The 19,102-nt window shown below is 36.5% G+C and overlaps 2 protein-coding genes across 3 annotated transcripts in view; one reads left to right on the top strand and one right to left on the bottom strand.

Annotated features, from left to right (window-relative positions):
* The window catches only part of LOC126474690 (26S proteasome non-ATPase regulatory subunit 2-like), a 209,118-nt gene extending 190,971 nt beyond the window's left edge, over nt 1-18,147 (top strand). The window contains exons 15-17 of the mRNA XM_050102168.1: nt 11,569-11,774; nt 15,041-15,159; nt 17,766-18,147. Of these exons, the coding sequence (XP_049958125.1) occupies nt 11,569-11,774; nt 15,041-15,159; nt 17,766-17,954 (514 nt within the window). The 3' untranslated portion in view covers nt 17,955-18,147. The remainder of the gene's footprint in view (nt 1-11,568; nt 11,775-15,040; nt 15,160-17,765) is intronic.
* Nucleotides 18,148-18,176: 29 nt separating this feature from the next.
* LOC126473167 (betaine--homocysteine S-methyltransferase 1-like) overlaps nt 18,177-19,102 on the bottom strand; it is a 56,307-nt gene continuing 55,381 nt past the window's right edge. For both annotated transcript variants that reach the window (XM_050100045.1, XM_050100046.1), the window contains exon 9: nt 18,177-18,577. In XM_050100045.1, the coding sequence (XP_049956002.1) occupies nt 18,406-18,577 (172 nt within the window). In that variant the 3' untranslated portion in view covers nt 18,177-18,405. The remainder of the gene's footprint in view (nt 18,578-19,102) is intronic.

Here is a 19,102-nt window from a genome sequence, read left to right on the forward strand (position 1 = left end):
TTGATCACTATTATAACCTTCTTTGTCAGATGATTGTGTGCAGTTTCTTCTTAAAATCATTGATAGCAGATTCATCCCCTGATAATGATTTGCCACTGATGGCAATTTCATGAATGCCATGCCACTTCTTGAACTGATCCAGCCAGCCATCACTTCCTAAGAATTCTTGCTCCTTTCCTTCAATCAGCTCATAAAAAGTCATCGCTTTTTGGCAAAGTAGAGGACCTGAAACTGGCACACCTTTGGCTCTTATTTGTTCATGCCACAAAAATGAGGCCTCTTCTAACCGAGGATGTGCATGCTTTCTCATTGTTTTTCTGGATTTCACTGTGCTACCTGATGCTTGGATGGAATAAAATTTTTCAATTTCTGATCGATTTGTCTTCCAATCAGTAATCAAACTCCTGCTGACATTCAAATCTGTAGGAACTTTTGCGGGTGGCTCCCCACCATCAAGTCTCTGCAATGCACGGAGCTTTTGTTCCAACGAGATCACAATCTGTGTTCGTTTTGCACCAGTAGTCAAGTTCCACCTTCTTTTTACCGACACTCGACTGATTCTTTTTTTGTCTTTAGCCACTTTTATCTCTTGACATTTTAAAGCATGTAGCATGAGCACGAAACATTAAATCGAAAACACACAGACGCACAACTCGACAACACACGAGACGCATTAGACAAAGCTTTTGACTTCTGAAACCAGGCTGTGGCAGCCATCGAATGAATACATTCAATACATCTGCCCCTCTCCCCTGTCCTACCCAAGCCCTGGCATCAACATGACAGTACTTTGTACATTTACTGTTAAATTGTTAAATGTTGGCTTCAGCTGTTGTAAAGACAACAGGCGGAAAGTCTTTGGCACCGCACTCTCATTGTTGGTTTCGACAGGGCTATGTCACACTGCATAGAGCAGTAATATACGTACTGTACCTCCAAGGAGTTCCAAAAGATGGCAATAGCATGAAACATGCAATATTAAAAAGAAACACGCTATAACTTCAAACAACACACACACAAGTTGATGACACTCAGACTTTTGACACTCGACAGTGCGCAGATTAGCAGTAGACTACGGAAAAACACCACTGAATGAGTGGCCCCAGATGCAGACAAGTTGAAACTTGTCAAGCGTCAGTCTGGCTATAATCTATTCCTCATAAGAATAAACCTGATTTAAACAAACACAAATGTGATGATTGGTCAGAAGCCATAGCACACATACACTGGTATTGTTACGCTCTTGGAAGTAGGTCCTGCTTACGTATTAGATATCTTATTACTAAGTTACGTTAAATGAAACTTTAAGATACTCTAATGTATTAACTTTAGCTACATAGTTTTTATTTCAAAAATCATGTACATAGTCTCTGCAGCGTTGTGCACTGATTGTCGCGCTGCTAATGTGCAGTATGAAAATGGCTGAGGCTGCTTTCTATTCTGTAGTGAAACACGTGCATTGGACCTTGTTAAAAAGTGCCGAGAAATAAGCTGTTCTTAATGTTTTTCATAAATTTGTGGAGATAATTGGCTTTGAAGTTTTCCGTGCCTTTATATCCTTCAAGCTGTGGTCTTGTATTATCGCTAAGTCAATGTGTGCATAATGCACAGCACAAAACATACCCTTATTATCATACTTGACAGTACTTGAGACAGCTTGGCTGCAGTCCCACGTGAAATGGAAATCCAATGAGCTTCCATCAAACGCGGAAGAATACATAGTTCAATGTTTGTATCAGTTTATTCTTATGATGAACAGATTATAGCCAATAGCATAGCTGTGTGATGCATCAGACAGCGCCAGTGTCAGCCACCAAAAATCGGAAAAACTTGTTCGAAATAAAGGCAGATTTTGGATAAATGCGATTCAGATAAGTGGGAGTTTACTGTACTTGGTTATGTATAACAAACAGTTGGGCTAGTAAGTGCAATTTTCTGAAAAATATAGTGTTCAACATTTAGAGAAAGTGAATATCTCAAGAAGCTAAGCACACAGGACAGGTGCTATATTTCCATGCAAACTAGAAAGCTCTATGAGTCTGCTTGTACATGTATTTTGGAAAAGTCTTATTTTAATAAACCTGTGTTGTGGTATCTTCAGTGCTTGTGCCCTGGGAAAAGGGAGAAAGAAGAATTGTGCAAAAACATAGTGAAATTAGCTGCAGTTCTTCCAGTTGAGTACTGTGAGCGTACAGTAATTAATAAACAGGAGCTATTGATGTGAGAAGAAGAGAAACAACGTAGTGACAAGAACCTACTGGATGTCTACTGGAGTCACTTTTATGAGAATACATATACCTCTGAAGAAAAGAAATGTCCTACTGTTATGAAAATTGTGAAGGCTGCACTTGCACTTTCACTTTCATGTGACAATGTAGATGTAGAAATGGGATTCTCATATAGGGGAACATCTTGAATGAAGATGCTGCAAATATGAATGAAAGAACATTAATGCTCATTTCACTGTGAGAAATGACATGGTGAGTGTGTTTGACGGAAGGCTCACTTAGTAATTATCATTTGGCAACTTCTCCAATTGTGCGACGGTACCTAATGGTTACTGCAAGTGAAGTTTTTCTTCCTAACAGCATTCTATACAAGCAAATCGCTTGTAACTTTGCCTGATATTACTTGTACCTTAGGCACCTGGCTATGCATGACTGTTTGAAAAGAACAGCTTAATGTAATCATAAGGTCAAGCCATGCACAAATGTTTTCATGCCTTGCAGACAATTCAGTGTTCAAGTAGTAATCTGTAGCTGTGATTGTGTACTTAAACAGTCTATGCATTGGCTATAATTGTGAATTAACAAATTACACAGAAATTCAAAATAAAAATTAACTGAATGATAACCAGTGTTCTATTCTAACATCTGTAATTGATGTAAATGGCAGAGAATCATGTTGAATAATGTTTGTTCAAAAAAGGACATTTCAAATAATCGGGAAGGGGTCCTATAGTATTCAGCCAATAAATTGTGGTCATCAAATCTGTCCTTGGAAATGTCTTACAATTTAAAAACTGGTTCCAAAATCTCTGTCTTACCATTATATAATCAATCTGAAACCTTCTGGTGAAAGAGTTCACATATACAGCCTTCTTCCATGATTATTTAACCATTTGTTAGTGATGATTGAATTATGCTCCATGTGGAATTCAGCCATGAGGCTTCCTCTTCTATTCCTTTCCCCCAGTCCATATTCACCTACAATGTTTCCTTCTCTTCCTTTTCCTACTGTCAAATTCCAGTCCCTCATCACAATTAAATTTTCATCTTCCTTAACTATCCGAATAATTTCCTCATTTTAGATTTCTTAAATCTCTTCATCGTCTTCGAAGCTACTTGTCATATAAACTTATACTACTGTGGTGGATGAGGGCTTTTTGTTTATCTTGGCTACAATAATGCATTCACTATGTTGTTCATAGTGGCAAACCTGCATTCCTATTTTCTTGTTCATTATTAAACCTACTCCTGCATTACTCCTATTTGATTTTGTATTTGCAACCCTGAATTCACCTGACCAGAAGTTCTGTTTCTCTTGCCATCAAACTTAACTCATTCCAACTATATCTAACTTCAACCTATCCATTTCTCTTTTTAAATACTCTAACCTACCTGCTTGATTACGGGATTTAAATTTCCAAGCTCTGATATGTAGAATGCAAGTTTTGTTTTTCCTGATGACAATTTCCTCCTGAGTGCTCCTCACCTGGAGATCTGAATCTGTTTAACCTCCAGAATATTTTACCCTGGAGGATGCCATCATCATTTAAACATACAGTAGAGATGCATGCCATCAAAAAAAGTTACTGCTGTAGTTTCCCCTGGGTTTCAGCCAGTCACAATACCAGCACAGCAAGGCCATGGATTGTTATAAGGTCAGATCAGCCAATCATTTAGACTGTTGCCCTGTGATAACTGAAATGGCGACTGCCCCTCTTGAAGAACAATATGCTTGCCTGGCGTCTCAACAGACACCCTTCCCACGTGATTGCACCAGTGGTATGGCTATCGGTATCACTGAGGCACACAAGCCACCCCACCAATGGTGAGGTCCATTGTTCATTGCGGGACTAAACTGATATGTTACAACTATATTTAAATAAAGAAATGTCATAAACATTTGGCCATCCTCAGTTCATTTACCTTAAATATAAGCAATAGTTGGTTCACAAATAATAAGCCACTATTCTTGCACAAGTGTGCTCATTATTAAATGACAACAGATTGTCATTAAATGTTACTTACACAATTACTTACACCTTTTTGCCAGAAATGTCTTTTGGTTCTCTTTTCAAATGTGGTGTCTGCTAACACATGTGCTTTACCATTTTAAAATTATCACTATTTTAATGGCACTTGCAATCAACATTTAAATAAAATTACTGGAAAAATAGTAAACTGTTCATTAAATAACTGCACAAGTATGACAGTATGATGTATTGATGCTATATTCGACAAACAATTGCATAATGAAACAGATACAAACAGCATCTTGATTTTTTTTGGTGTGTGTGTGTGTGTGTGTGTGTGTGTGTGTGTGTGTGTGTGTGTGTGTAAGATAATACAGACAAGTGCTTAAAAGAAACAATTAAGGAAAATAATTTGATGGGAACAAGAAGTGAAGAAAATTAAAAATGTAGGGAAAAAACGCAGAAAGCAGCTGATTAGCAAAAAAATAGTGTTGTAATATTTTACCAAAAAAGCACAAATGAATTGAAACTTTATGACCTAATTTTGTAGAGAAAGATAGATGATTTGCTGAATTACATTTAAAAATTAAAAGTTGGAATAAAATTTGTATTACTCTGAAAATGGTATGGTACAGCTGCAATTTAATACTTTCTTTGTAGTTTTAGGTATATTTGTGCTGGATAGGAGCATGTCAGTATTATCATAATAAACTGAAATGATTTTCCTTACTATACGGTGTGCTGTAATTTTGTAGTAGTTTTCTTTGTTGATTTGAATTTAAAAAAATAAATGAGTGTGAGTTGGCTTGTTATAGGCCTGGGAAAAATGGAGTGAGCTTTTGACCCTTCTTTCCTAGTGAGAAATATGATTCAGTATTTAGTCTGCTTTTTTTATGTCGAAATCAGTAAAGGTCAGTAAGTCAGTTATTCGAGTATTGTACTTGGTTTTCATCCTTTACTTCACTCCTTTACTAAATTGACTATTCCCTGATGCTTCAGAAAGTGTCTAGTCAACCAGTCCCTTCTTTAGTCAATTGTACCATAATTTTATTTTTTCCTCCAATTTGCTTCAGTACCTCTTCATTATGCAATCTACCCATCCAATGTTCGGCATTCTTTCGTAGCACCACATTTCAAAAGCTTCTATTCTCTTCTTGTCTGACCTGCTTACTGTCCACGTTGCACTTCAGTACAAGGCTTCACTTCAGCCAAGCATCTTCAGAAAAGACTTCATAACACTTAAATTTGTATACATCTTAACAAATTCCTCTTTTTCAGAAGTGGTTTTCTTCTTGTTGCAAGTATTCATTTTATATCCTCTCTCTTTTGGCCACCATCAGTTATTTTGTGCCTCAAATATAAAATTTTGTCTACAACTTTTATGTCTTAGTTGCTAATCTAATTCCCTCAGCATTGCCTGATTTAATTCAACTATATTCTATCACCCTTGTTTTATTTTTGTTGATTTTCATCTTATAACTAACCTTTCTATTCAACTGCTCTTCTAAGTTGTTTGCCATCTTTGATTTGAATTACAGTGTCATTGGCAAACTTCAAAGGTTTTTTTTCCTTCTTTCTGAACTCTAATTCAGTGTCCAAATTTTTCCTTGGTTTCTTTTATTACTTGCTCTGTGTACAAGTATAGGATTGGTATCAGGGGTAGGCTAAAATCCTGTCTACTTCTTTCTCGGCCACTGCTTCACTTTCTACTCTTGCAACTGCAATCTGGTTTCTGTCCAAGTTGTAAATAACCTTTCAGTCCGTTTATTTTTCTTCTGCTGCTTTCAGAATTTCAAAGAGTGAATTCCAGCCAAAATGGTCAAAAGTTTTCTCTAAAGTTAAGGTTTACCTTTCTTCAATCTATCTCGTAAGATAAGTCATAGGGCAGTATGATCTCATGTATACCTGTATTTCTCCTTAACCCAAACTGATCTTTCCCAAGGCTAGCTTCTACTAGTTTTGCCATTCTTTCACAAATATTTTGTGTCAGAATTTTAAAACCTCCATTGGTTAAACTCATAGTGTGGTGATCCTGCTTTGCCAGTTTCAACTTTCTGTGAGTCTCACATTTTTGATATCTATCTTTCCTTTCACCTCATCTTTCAAAGCTACTCATTCATCTTGTGTTGTATTCTTTTCCTACATTACAATCTATTGTTGCCTAATGATTTCTGCAAAATTCTCAACAACCACTGGGTCCTCCAATTTATCAATGTCCCACTTCCTTAATTTCCTACCTTAGTAATTTATTCAGTATTAACCTGTGATTTACAATCAATAAATTATGATCAGTGTCCACATCTGCCCATGAAAACGACTTACAGTTTGAAATCTGATTTCAAAATATTTGTATTACCATTATATAAATCAATTTGAAAACTTCCAGTGTCTCTACATCCCTGTCCATGTTAACAACTTTCTTATATGATTCTGAAACAAAGTGTTAGTGATGATTAAATTATGCTCTGTGCAAAATTCTACCAGGAAGCTTCCCCTTTCATTCCTGTCCCCTTTTTCTATTACTTTCCTTCTCTTCCTTTTCCAGCTATTGAATTCCAGTTACTCGCCACATCTAAATCTTCATTTCATTTGACTATCTCAATAACTTCTTTTATGTCATCATACAATCTTATAAATTCTTTCAATTTTTCATCATCTGTGGAGCTAGTTGACATATAAGTTATTGTGGTGTGTGTTGGCTGTGTGTCTAGATTAGTTACAATAATGTTTTCACTATATTGTTAATAATAGCTTACCCACATTCACATTTTCTTATTCATTATTAGATGTGCTCATGCATTATCCCATTTTATTTTGTATTTATAACCGTGTACGTAAACCAGAAGTTCTGTTCATCCTGCCATTAAACTTCACTAATTCCAACTTTAACCTACCCATTTCTTTTTTTAAATTTTCTAACCTACCTGTGGATTAAGGGATGTAACATTCCATGACACTCCAATCTTTAGAATACCAGTTTTGTTTTTCTTGATGAGGATTCCTCCTGACAGTCCCTCAAAAATCAAAACCTTTCTGTTGTACATGATAGAACTTGAATTAAAAGAAGAGCGCTAATGGCAGGGCTATATTCTAAGAACTTTTCATCCTACTTTTCTTAACACACATTTCTGTGCAGAAAATGAGACTACTGATTTTTGCAGAGATCTACATAAATATTTACTCCATTCTCTCAATACAATTTGGAGCTAAAGAGAGAAGTTTAGTGCACAGCACCCAAAATCCTGATCACCAAATAAGCACACTACAAAGCCAGAATTTATGGTCCTGGATGTGCCTTGTCTATTCCGGGTGATGGATGTTTCACTGGCAGGCCTGGCCAGGCATATGGCGTTAGACATGAAGATCTGCTGTGTATGCCGGCAGCCAAATGGCAGTCAATGTGTTAAATGCAGTGGTCACATTTTGACTCTTAAGTCATTGCTCTGATTTATCCAAATGTAGTACATAACTGTGCACCTTAATAACCTACAACAAACTCTCATTATGCATGTTCCTTACTTGGGTCTTCTATAATTTACATTTTGCTCAGTACAGCTTTCTGACAGCCAGAGAACTCAACTGAAATTTCACTTATTCATTTGTGCACGGATATAATGACAGTATCATCAGTGTAGTACTGAAATTCATATGTTAATCTCTGACTACCACACAAATAATGATGGACGTTTCACTGCCAGCCAAGCCCAGACAATAGTGTCAGGTGTGGGGCTCTGCTGTGGCCATTAGTGGCCTCATGGCATTCAACATGTTAAATATAAATACACTACTGGCCATTAAAATTGCTACACCATGAAGATGACGTGCTACAGACGCAAAATTTAACCGACAGGAGGAAGATCCTGTGATATGCAAATGATTAGCTTTTCAGAAAATTCACACTAGGTTGGTGCCGGTGGCGACACCTACAACGTGCTGACATGAGGAAAGTTTCCAACCAATTTCTCATACACAAACAGCAGTTGACCAGCGTTGTCTGGTGAAATGTTGTTATGATGCCTCATGTAAGGAGGAGAAATACATACCACCACGTTTCCGACTTTGATAAAGGTCGGATTGTAGCCTATCGCGATTGCGGTTTAACGTATCGGGACATTGCTTCTCTTGGTTGAGATCCAATGACTGTTAGCAGAATATGGAATCATTGGGTTCAGGAGGGTAATACGGGACACTGTGCTGGATCCCAACAGCCTGGTATCACTAGCAGTCGAGGTGACAGGCATCTTATCTGCATGGTGGTAACGGATCGTGCAGCCACGTCTCGATCCCTGAGTCAGCAGATGGGGACGTTTGCAAGACAACAACCATCTGCACGAACAGTTCGATGATGTTTGCAACAGCAAGGACCATCAGCTCGAAGACCATGGCTGCGGTTAGGTTCTGTTTACAGCATCGTGATGGTCGCGTCCACGTTTGGCGACATCGCGGTGAACACACATTGGAAGCGACTATTCGTCATCGCCATACTGGTGTATCACCCGGCGTGATGGTATGGGGTGCCGTTGGTTACACGTCTCGGTCACCTCTTGTTTGCATTGACGGCACTTTGAATAGTGGATGTTGCATTTCAGATGTGTCATGACCCGTGGCTCTACCCTTCATTCCATCCCTGCGAAACCCTACATTTCAGCAGGATAATGCACGACCGCATGTTGCAGGTCCTGTACGGGCCTTTCTGGATACAGAAAATGTTCAACTGCTGCCCTGGCCAGCAAATTCTCCAGATCTCTCACCATTTGAAAACGTCTGGTCAATGGTGGCCAAGCAACAGACTTGTCACAATACGCCAGTCACTACTCTTGATGAACTGTGGTATCGTGTTGAAGCTGCATGGGCAGCTGTACTTGTACACGTCATCCAACCTCTGTTTGACTCAATGCCCAGGTGTATCAAGGCTGTTGTTATGGGCAGAAGTGGTTGTTCTGGGTACTGATTTCACAGGATCTATGCACCCAAATTGCGTGAAAATGTAATCACATGTCAGTTCTAGTATAATATACTTGTCCAATGAATACCCTTTTATCATCTGCATTTCTTCTTGGTGTAGCACTTTTAATGGCCAGTAGTGTATCATGTAAATAGTAAGTGTGCTCGTCCATGCAATGTTGCAGTCAGGATGTATTTTGGATGTGGGATCCAGTTGTGTAAGTTCTTTAACCACTTCAAAAATTGTGTTTTAGAAGGGTATGGCACCATGTCAATCAGTCTTGAAATAAAGGTAAAATACAGAGTTATTCAAAAGGATCTAGATTTGTTGAAACAGCAGCTCAAGACGTTTTTCAAGCCATGTTCAGAAATGTTTAGCATGTGGACCATTAGTCAAATAGCACATGTCCAGTCTATTGTTCAGTACAACCCCCCACTCATCCTAAATTGTCCGCACCAATGGCAGTTGCAGATATCCTGATACACCCCCATAAGTCAGTGATGCTGTGGGGAAGTGGAGGTATGAAAAGAGTGCCTTTGATGTAACCCCACAGGTAAAATTCACACAGCAGCAGTTCCAGAAAACTTGGCGGCCATGTCAGCAACTGGATATTGATACACAACCAATCCATCATCACAGTTGCTAAGGATCCAAGAACTCAAGAACTTCCTGTTGAAAATTAAATTATCACTGTTGACTTGTAATTGCAGCATGAACTACACAAAATGCCTTCTCAATGGTCTGGCGGTAATGTTGCTGGATAGCACTGTAACAAAACAAATTTTCCAGAATATTGAATTGTATAGTATCATACCTGAATTCAAACATTTTTATACAACCACTTGAAAGTATCTTGATCGTTTTGAATAAACATTGTACTTTGTTGTTTTCAAGTGGTTGCTGCATTTCTCCATGGACATTGTATCTGCCCTTATATGCAAAATATGAGGGCTGTTCAGGAAGTAACAGACATTTTGGTCTGTTGAAGCAGTGATTGGAGCTGCAGCTGCCATCTTGATGTTATAATGTTCCCACCCTCAGTATGCATCCAGTGGTGGTAGCATGTGGTTTGTGTTTCAGCTACTTTGCTTTCTCCTATGTGCTGCAATAGAAAATCCCACAACCTTTGTGGTTCATTCTGTGATTAAGTTTCTGTTGCCGAAAAACTGCAAACCAATCGAAATTTATCACAACCTTTGTGCTGTGTACGGAAAGGGTATAATGAGTGAAAGCTGATTAAGCAGTGGTGCATTGATTTTAAAAATGGCTGTACCAAAGTACATGATTAGGATCACAGTGGTAGTCCTATCCTTGTGGCTGACAAACTGGTGATGAAAATCAATGAAAAAATTCATGATAATTGTTGTTCACGATTGCGAAACTTTTACAACATTCTCCCCAGATTTGATGGAGTTTGTTACATTAAATTGTGGTGGAGAAACTGCTAGGCGGTTCTCAAAAACCTAACACGAAGACCACAAAAAACGGAGACCAATGGCAGCACTGACCTTCCTTAAAGATTTAGAGAAAAATGGCACTGTACTGTAACAAGCTGAGACATGGGTGAACTATGTCAACTGTGAACAAGAAGGCAGTTGTTTTGGAATAGGGACACTCAAATTCTCCAAATAAACCGGGAAAGTGTTTGCTAATGCTGTCAAGGCTGTTGTGGGTTGGGACTCTAAGGGAGTGATTCTCACTGATTTCCTTGAATGTGGCAAAACAATTAACTCAGAGAGGTATTGTTTAACACTGACAAAGTTAAGGCGAGTGATACAAACCAAGTGTTGGTGAAAACTTAGTGCAGAAGTTTTGTTTTTACACAACAACATACAGCCACACAAGGCCAATGCACCTGAGACGTACTGGGTTACCTACAGGGTTTTGGATGGGATGTGTTCAATTATCCACCACACAACCCAGAATTAGTGCCAAGTGACTACCACCTATTGCAGCAATAAAGACATAGCTCACTACACAGTGCTTAGATACTGGTACTTTACTGCATGCCAGTATAGACTAGTGGTTGCAATCAAAGGTGGCAAATTTGTACAGAGATGGTAATGAAAAACTTGTGCCACAGTATGGTAAGTGCCTCAACTTGAATGGCTTATGAAAAAATAGCTTAAGATTATAGTTTTAAAATGTATATAATAAAATTTGGTTTTTCCATACTGTTAATTTTTTATTTCAAAACATCTGCTACCTTCTGGATAGCCCTTGTACTTAATAACAAGAAAGGGATGCTGAAGCATCCATGATTACTGAAAAGAGCAACTAACAGAAAATAACTGCTTTCACTGAACTCCATACCCTCATCTCATTTTCCCACATCAGATACATCTCCTTTTCATGCTTTGTATATTATGTTTTTGATCTACATATTTCAGTACATGTTTACTAATGGCTTGTTTGTATTACCTAGGTTGGCCACTATGTTACGACATCTAGCACAGTTTCATGGAAAGAATCCTGAAATGTTGTTTATGGTGCGGATTGCACAGGGTTTAACTCACATGGGAAAAGGTACCATGTCATTGGCACCATTTCATACTGATCGACAAGTGCTGAGTCGTGTGGCACTTGGAGGCCTCTTAATTGTCCTTACTGGATGCCTTGATATTCGAAATAGTATGTGGCTTCTTTTATAGCTTCAGCTTCACTCGTTAACTTAATTAAATGCTGTAACTTATGTTACAACTGTTTCAATTACAAGTACTTTCTTGAATTTGGCTATAAAATGATAAGTAATACAAATATAATATAAAACACATTCACAGTTTCAGCAATAGCGATCCTTCCTTCACAACAAAATTTTTTGACTGTTCAGTAAGTTCCTCATACCATAACAATGTTATGCTAGGAAAGACTGATTGATAACCATGAGAAAACAAGAAAACTCTTATAATGCAGAAAACTTGGCTATAAACATGTTGACTGCAAATGCTTAGTAATGTATGGTTCACTATCAGAGCAGGCCAGGACAGGCTCACGGCTTTAAGTGTGAGGCCTAAGGCCTAAGGCCATGTGGCAGTCAACGTCTTAATGATGCATAATGATACATGGCTTGAATTTAGTTGTTTGTTATGCTCTCTGAGAATTACAGTTACTGGAGAGGGCTGGAGTGTACCCACAGGAAATTTCTTAGAAGGGAACCTCACCAACTTTACCTCATATTATAAGGAGAAAGAAACACACTTTCAGGGTATCCACTCCTGAAATCACTTCCTTGTGAAAAGTTGGGCCATAATTCTGATTTTATGCATGGCTTTTAAACTTTTGAGCACATCAGTTGTTTTCCACTTGCTCTGCCCCACTGCAGCTGCCTCTTGTCCGAGCACAAAGTATGGTATAGAGGAGTAAGTAAGAGGTTTGAGAAGTACTGTTTTGATATTAGTAACATGCTTTGTTCATTGTGACACAGTGCAAGGGTCTAACATGTAGCTGGTGTCAGACCCTTTACTTTGAACATTTTTTTGTCGATTCAGAAAAGCAATCTAAATAAATGACTCTAGTTATTGTGTCATTAAAGCAATATCATAGTTCTTTTTAATTATTAACTATGCTGTTGTATATTATTTTCCTTCTTTCTTAATGCTGTCACTGTTCAGTTAAGAACATTTGCAGGAGTTGTGATATTCTTCGACATGATCTATGTAATTCAATTGAAATAAAAAAAATCATTAACTTCATTCAATAATAATTCTTCATTTTGATTTTGAAGCATGTATATAGCTGCAGAATATCAATACAAAAATATTGTTAAAATAATATTGAAGATATACTGTATGTGCACGAGATTAACATATTATGCACTCTCATATCACTTACTATTGTACCCCTAGAATGATGTGTTCTCAAACGAATATTTCAAAAATGTTGGTAAGATGTGTCCACCTCCCACTTCTCTTTCCTCATCTTTAACATCCCACGAATAGGGCTCTAGCTGTCACTCCACTGAACAATACTTTGCACTTGGGCATTAGGTGGCTGCAGTGAGTTGGCCCTAGTGATAAACAACCTTTGCGTGCAAAAGTTTAAAAGCTGTACTGTCAGAAGATCATACCTGCATGCTTAGCTCACAATCAATTTTTGTGGGTAATATCGTGCAGGTGCACTTTTTCCTCCTTAAAATGTGAGGTCAAGTTGGTAACACTTCCTTGTTACATGAAATGCACTGTCTTTCAATTCAGTTCAATTCAATCTCTCTATTCATCCATTAACAATATGCATTGTATGGATGTAGTCAATTACAATGTAGTTTCTTATATTTAATTTGTTTCAAAAACTTGGATAATGAATACAAATATTTTACATCAGTATATATAAATAATGTTACTTTTCCATATTAAGATATTCTTCAATTTTATAAAAACTGTGTGTTAGTAAAAACTGTAAGATCTACCTTGAATTTATGAAATTCTTTCATTTTCTTTATTGTAGAAAGTATTTTGGGCTGGTAGTTTACACCTTTTTGGTAGAATGCTCCATTGTGGGTGTGCCTGTGAAAATTATCCCTGTTCTTTGTTTCATGGTTATGAACCTGATTATTTAATGTTGAAAATTCCTGGTGAGTTTTCAGAAAGCATACATATTCATAGATGTGTAAGCTAGGAAGTCATTATTTTAAATTCTTTTTATTTCCCTGCATGACACTGCAGGGAACCCCTTTCATTATTCTAATAGCCCTTTTTTTGAAGCTTGAAAGCTTGTTTTGCCATACCTGTATTTCCCCAGTTTCCCCAGAAGATCACACCATATCTAAGCAAACTGTTCATGTAAGCATAATAGGCACATAGCAATGATTCAGTGTTGCAACATTCCCGAAGCTTTCTTAGCACATTGCAGCATTTACTTAATTTTTTCTCAAAACTTGTAGATGCTTTTCCCATCTCAAGTGCTCATCCACCCATATACCTAGGAATTTTGTGTATGGAGCTTGTGCATTAACATAGTTCCCTAACTCAGCTTTTAGTCTTCTTCCAGCTTTACTTTTAATATTACTGAAATTCATCAATGCTGTTTTATCCTTATTTATGATCAAAGCGTTATCGCTAAACCATTTACCTGTCTCACTTATTGTACTAGAGACACTTTTCTGTAGATTATCCTCAGTGTATCCTTTTATAAAAATGCTAGTGTCATCAGCAAACATCACCGATTCTGCAACTGTCAGATGGTTTGGCAAATCGTGTATGTACATCAAAGTAGGATACAGAAAGAATTACATTTTTTGATATAAACTATAGTTTTTCAGTGTCTCAGTTTTTTTTCCTTGACCTTTTAAACATAATATGGCAGTAATGCCATTTAGCAGCTGTATGATCTGGGATGAAAGGCATGATTGGTTTCACACATTCAAAAGTTAAGTTTTGGATTCTTCTATCAGCTACATCATTAAATTGTACTGTCTGAAATAAATACCATAATAAATCAGAATGTGTGTGCTCATGCTTTGAAACTGCGCAGTATGATATTGTCTGTCATTATAACAATTTAGATGTTACATTGGCATAAATCTCTCTTATTGTTCTGGCCCTGTAATAACTAATTCTTACATGTAACAGTAAATAAAATGGATAGTAGTTCGCTATCTTAAGAAAAAATCCAGTATGCATTAATAACTATTAATTCACAGGAAGTGTTTTGCTTATTGACTCTTCCTACACATTTAACATTAGTTACATAAAATTTTTGGACCTTTTTTCAATTCATGTAAATGTTTCAGTTAGCAAATCTAATTCATTTCTCAGCCTCAGATTTGTACTCTGTTATTTACAGAAAATCACAATACTGTATTGTCAACTTATGATACTTTCTGTATTTTGAAACTTTAAACACATTTTAAAGAACCCAGGTATTTCTGTTCTGGTACTAACAGATTTATTTTGTTGCAGTTATACTGGGCAAATCTCATTACCTTTTGTATTGCTTGGTAGCTGCTATGCATCCACGCTGGCTTATTACTTTGGATGAAAACTTGGAACCTGTGAATGTATTTGTTAGAGTGGGACAGGTGAGGGCACATACACAGATACAAAAATATTTTTATGACTTTGGACACTTAAGTTTTGCAGTTACTTAGCACTTTTCAAAATATTAGAGGTAAGTAATTTGATATGAACTTCAAAAATTTCTCATTAATTTGTATTTATATAGTGTTCATTGTAGGTTTGATTAAACGAGTCAGTATGGAGGTACTTTGTCATACCACAGTTCTGAATCAGATTGTTTCAGGTTTTCTGTAATTATGCATAGAGTCTTCAATGAACCTTCAGTTTTATATATCCCATTAAACAACTATTTTTACAACCTAGCTGTACATGCTCTTAATTTTTGAATATTTTTTCCAGCACTAAGTTTTTTTAGTTTTCTTTTTGAACTTTTAACAGCAAATATGAACCAGTAGGTTTAATGAACTGCTTTTATGAGTAAATATGTTTTCTGAAAACCAGTTACCTGAGCACTCATGTTTGTAGTGCTGATTATGTATCACTGTGAAAATTATTTTACTTTTAGAACTTCATCTTCATGTGGCCTTTGCACTACTCATTTGTGTAATGTTAGGATGTGTTTTGTTGATTAATGTTAGCATATATTAAGCAAGAACCTGACATTGAAGGAACAAATCTGACACATTATCCTTTCCTATGTGGCAAACAAAGTAGCTGCTAATTCCAAGCACATTGCTATGTTAAACAGGGAGGGGAAAAAGATAGCACATCTCAGTACATGCACTAAAGAACTTAATGCATTTTTCATAAACCATGCTTCTCAACACATACTAGTATGTGAGCACACTTCTGACATGACTATTCCATGGCACTCAGTATGTCTTAGGATAACATTAGGCTCAGATTTTTGTGGAATGTGCCAATATACAGAGTTAAACAGAGGTGTAGCCATCTAATTTACAACAAATATGCAATCTAGTAGACCTGCTATGCCAAAAACATGAGTAAAATTTGGTCATTTCTTTTGAGCTGTATAATTTGGTATAAGTAGGGGATAGTTTTACTAAGCTAAATACTTGTAATCTATACTGATGGCTACAAAAGTGTAATTGTGGGTCTGAGAATATTTCACATGTTTCACTTTATTTTCTGGAAGATGTAATTTGTTCCCAAAAGATATTACTGTTGAAAATTGAAAAACAGTGGGCATGCTTAGCTATTTGAAGGCCCCTAAAAATTTCAAGGTCATCAAGCAACTAGTAGCTCCTCTTTGTAGGTTGTTAGTGCAGGTATGACTGATAAGTGCATTTTTCTAGTGGGTAGGCTTTTTTATGTTCATTAGGTACAAAACCTTTTGATTGGGTCATTGTAAGTATGGTATGCATTAGATCATTTTCTCTGTAGAAGCCTTACATTATTTCTTCCTTACTTACCTCCCTCTGCCGCATCTTTATGCTAACCATGTCTAAAATGTGCGTGAGGTGTTTGAGTCTAAGTATTTCTGCTCTGGAAGTTGCTTAGGAGACAAATCACTTGCAAAGAATGTTTGCCTAAGATTTTTATTTGTATGAAATCAATAAAACAGAATTCTGTACATCACTTATTAGGTGGAGAAAGTTATTGTTATGACTTAATATGTCACTCCTTTCATTGTCACACCAAGGTTGGTTGATGAATAGTGCAAATCAATTTTAGTATTATGTAATTATAAAAGTTACAGTTTACAAACTGCAACTGTTCACAACAAACTTTGTAATGGAGTAAACATTCTGTGACACTAATTGCCTTTAGTGCAGGATTCTAAAATGTTCCACAAATTTTCAACATGTGCAATTCAGCAAACAGTGCGATAGAGGAATCAGTATTTTGGAATATCCTTAGTACCACTTTTCCATTTAAAGATAAAATTTACACCCACACGGATTGCAACTCTGTATTCTGCAGTCACTAAAGAAACTGCTGTACTATATATTTTATTTTGTTATCTGACAGTGGGAAAAAACTTATATTTTTCTTTCAACTAAGCACTTATGATTTTGAAAGTAAAGTTTTGAACTAAGATAAGTCATAACCCACTTCAGTGGAGCAGTAAATAAAGCTTTATTCAGAGGAAAACAAAATGCATTTGTATCTGAAAATTATCCAAATAGTCTTATTTCTGTTATTTTTGTAAATAAACATTTCCACATCAAAAGCCAGATGTCCTGGCGCATCAATCAAGAATGTGCCAATTTAAAGCCACATACCTATATGCACAACTGCTGCTGCTGCTACTACAGGTGACTTTTGTGCTCTTAGTAGCTGCTTTTGAGACCACACAAAAGTCAGTCTGCAAGAAAATGTTATAGCTACATTCTTGGAGAGTAGTTCCCACAGAGTCAGTCAGTCCATTTGCATACAGCACAGTTCAATATTATGAGCTGCTCAATAATTTTATTCCCCTTGAGACTCTAGTGAGATAATCCCATCCCTAGTGTTAAACACAATCTTCCACCATTTAACAGAGTGGCCTCTTCTATATTTATTTTTATTTTCTGATCTTTGAAGTATGCTTATGTACTATCTGCTGTTTTATGTATTCCTGTCACAGTATTTAACAAATTTTTTAAAAAGACTTATTTTTCATGAAAGTATATCTAATGAGATACATTCAACAATTTTGTTTTAGGCTTTGGATGTTGTTGGGAAAGCAGGGACACCAAAATCAATCACCAGAGGTCAGACACACACGACTCCAGTTCTACTTGGCGTAGGTGAGCGTGCCGAATTGACATCTGAAGAGTACATACCGCTTTCACCAGTAATGGAAGGCTTTGTTATATTACGCAAAAATCCAGATTTTGAATTTACTAAGTGAAAATAATTAAGTATGTATAAAAGCCACACATATATTCTTAATGTTTGTAGTAGAATAGGACATTTAAAATGCTTATTTTAGTGAAATACTTCGATATTGTGTAAAGTTTTCAAGTAAGGGCTAATTCATAGCTCTTTTTTTGTATTTGAGTAAATGTATTCATCAAATGAGTCTTCATGAAGAATGATTTCAAAGACAGGTCAGTAAATAAGACACTATTGCTTGTTTCCATTTTAAGAGAAGTGATTTTTTTTATTTTTTTTACCCAGGAGCTATACAATTGTCCTTCATGAAACATGGAACAGTGTAACAGATTTCATTGCTGTTGATCACATACTTTTCTTTATATAATGATAAACCTCAAACTGTTATACTCTAACTGATCAGTCTTCAGTAAATACTTCAGAATAAGCAACCAACAATACATAACATTGTTGTCTGTGTAATTTAATTATTTCTTGAAAGAAGCCAGCTTCTTTATTTCATCTTCAGTTGTGGCTTCTTTGTGCTGTTTGAGATCTGCATTGCCAGCTGTGATGCCCCAGTCATCAGGGTGCGACATGGATGGGCAGTATGGGCGGCCTGACGCAGGTTTTATATTTTCCCAATAAGACCTCTGTGCTCTGTAAATGTATTGAAAATAATTTCTTTGTCATGATTAATGGATCTTCTATGTATTGTGAAAATAACAATTATTTGATCTAACTGCACCATTTAGTTCACATAAATAGTTTAAGGCCCTGCCTGTTCTGAAGTGATATGTGCACAAATTATGGTTAGGTTATACACATACTAATGACATTACTGGAGTATAATGTACAATAATAGCACGAGTACGTCTCAGAAAGTCGTTTTGGTGGAACACTAGATAGTGCCTGGTGTGCAATTTTTTGCAAGGTTTACTTTCCACTTTATTACATATTACAAGTATATTACTTGTGTGAAATAAATATGGATTGCCACTGACATCTGTAATGATAGGCAACTTTCAGAGATTATGTGAAGCCTTTCAAGATAAATACCTAATATGTGCAGCTGTAACTCAAGAAGAGGAAGGAAGAGTTTTGGTGAATTTCAAGCATTAACAAATTTCATCATAGGTCTTTACCAAGTTTATAATTAGGATGTTTGCACTTCCCTATGGTTCA

The sequence above is a fragment of the Schistocerca serialis genome, chromosome 4 (assembly GCF_023864345.2).
Source record: "Schistocerca serialis cubense isolate TAMUIC-IGC-003099 chromosome 4, iqSchSeri2.2, whole genome shotgun sequence".
NCBI classification, from domain to species: Eukaryota; Metazoa; Arthropoda; class Insecta; order Orthoptera; family Acrididae; genus Schistocerca; species Schistocerca serialis.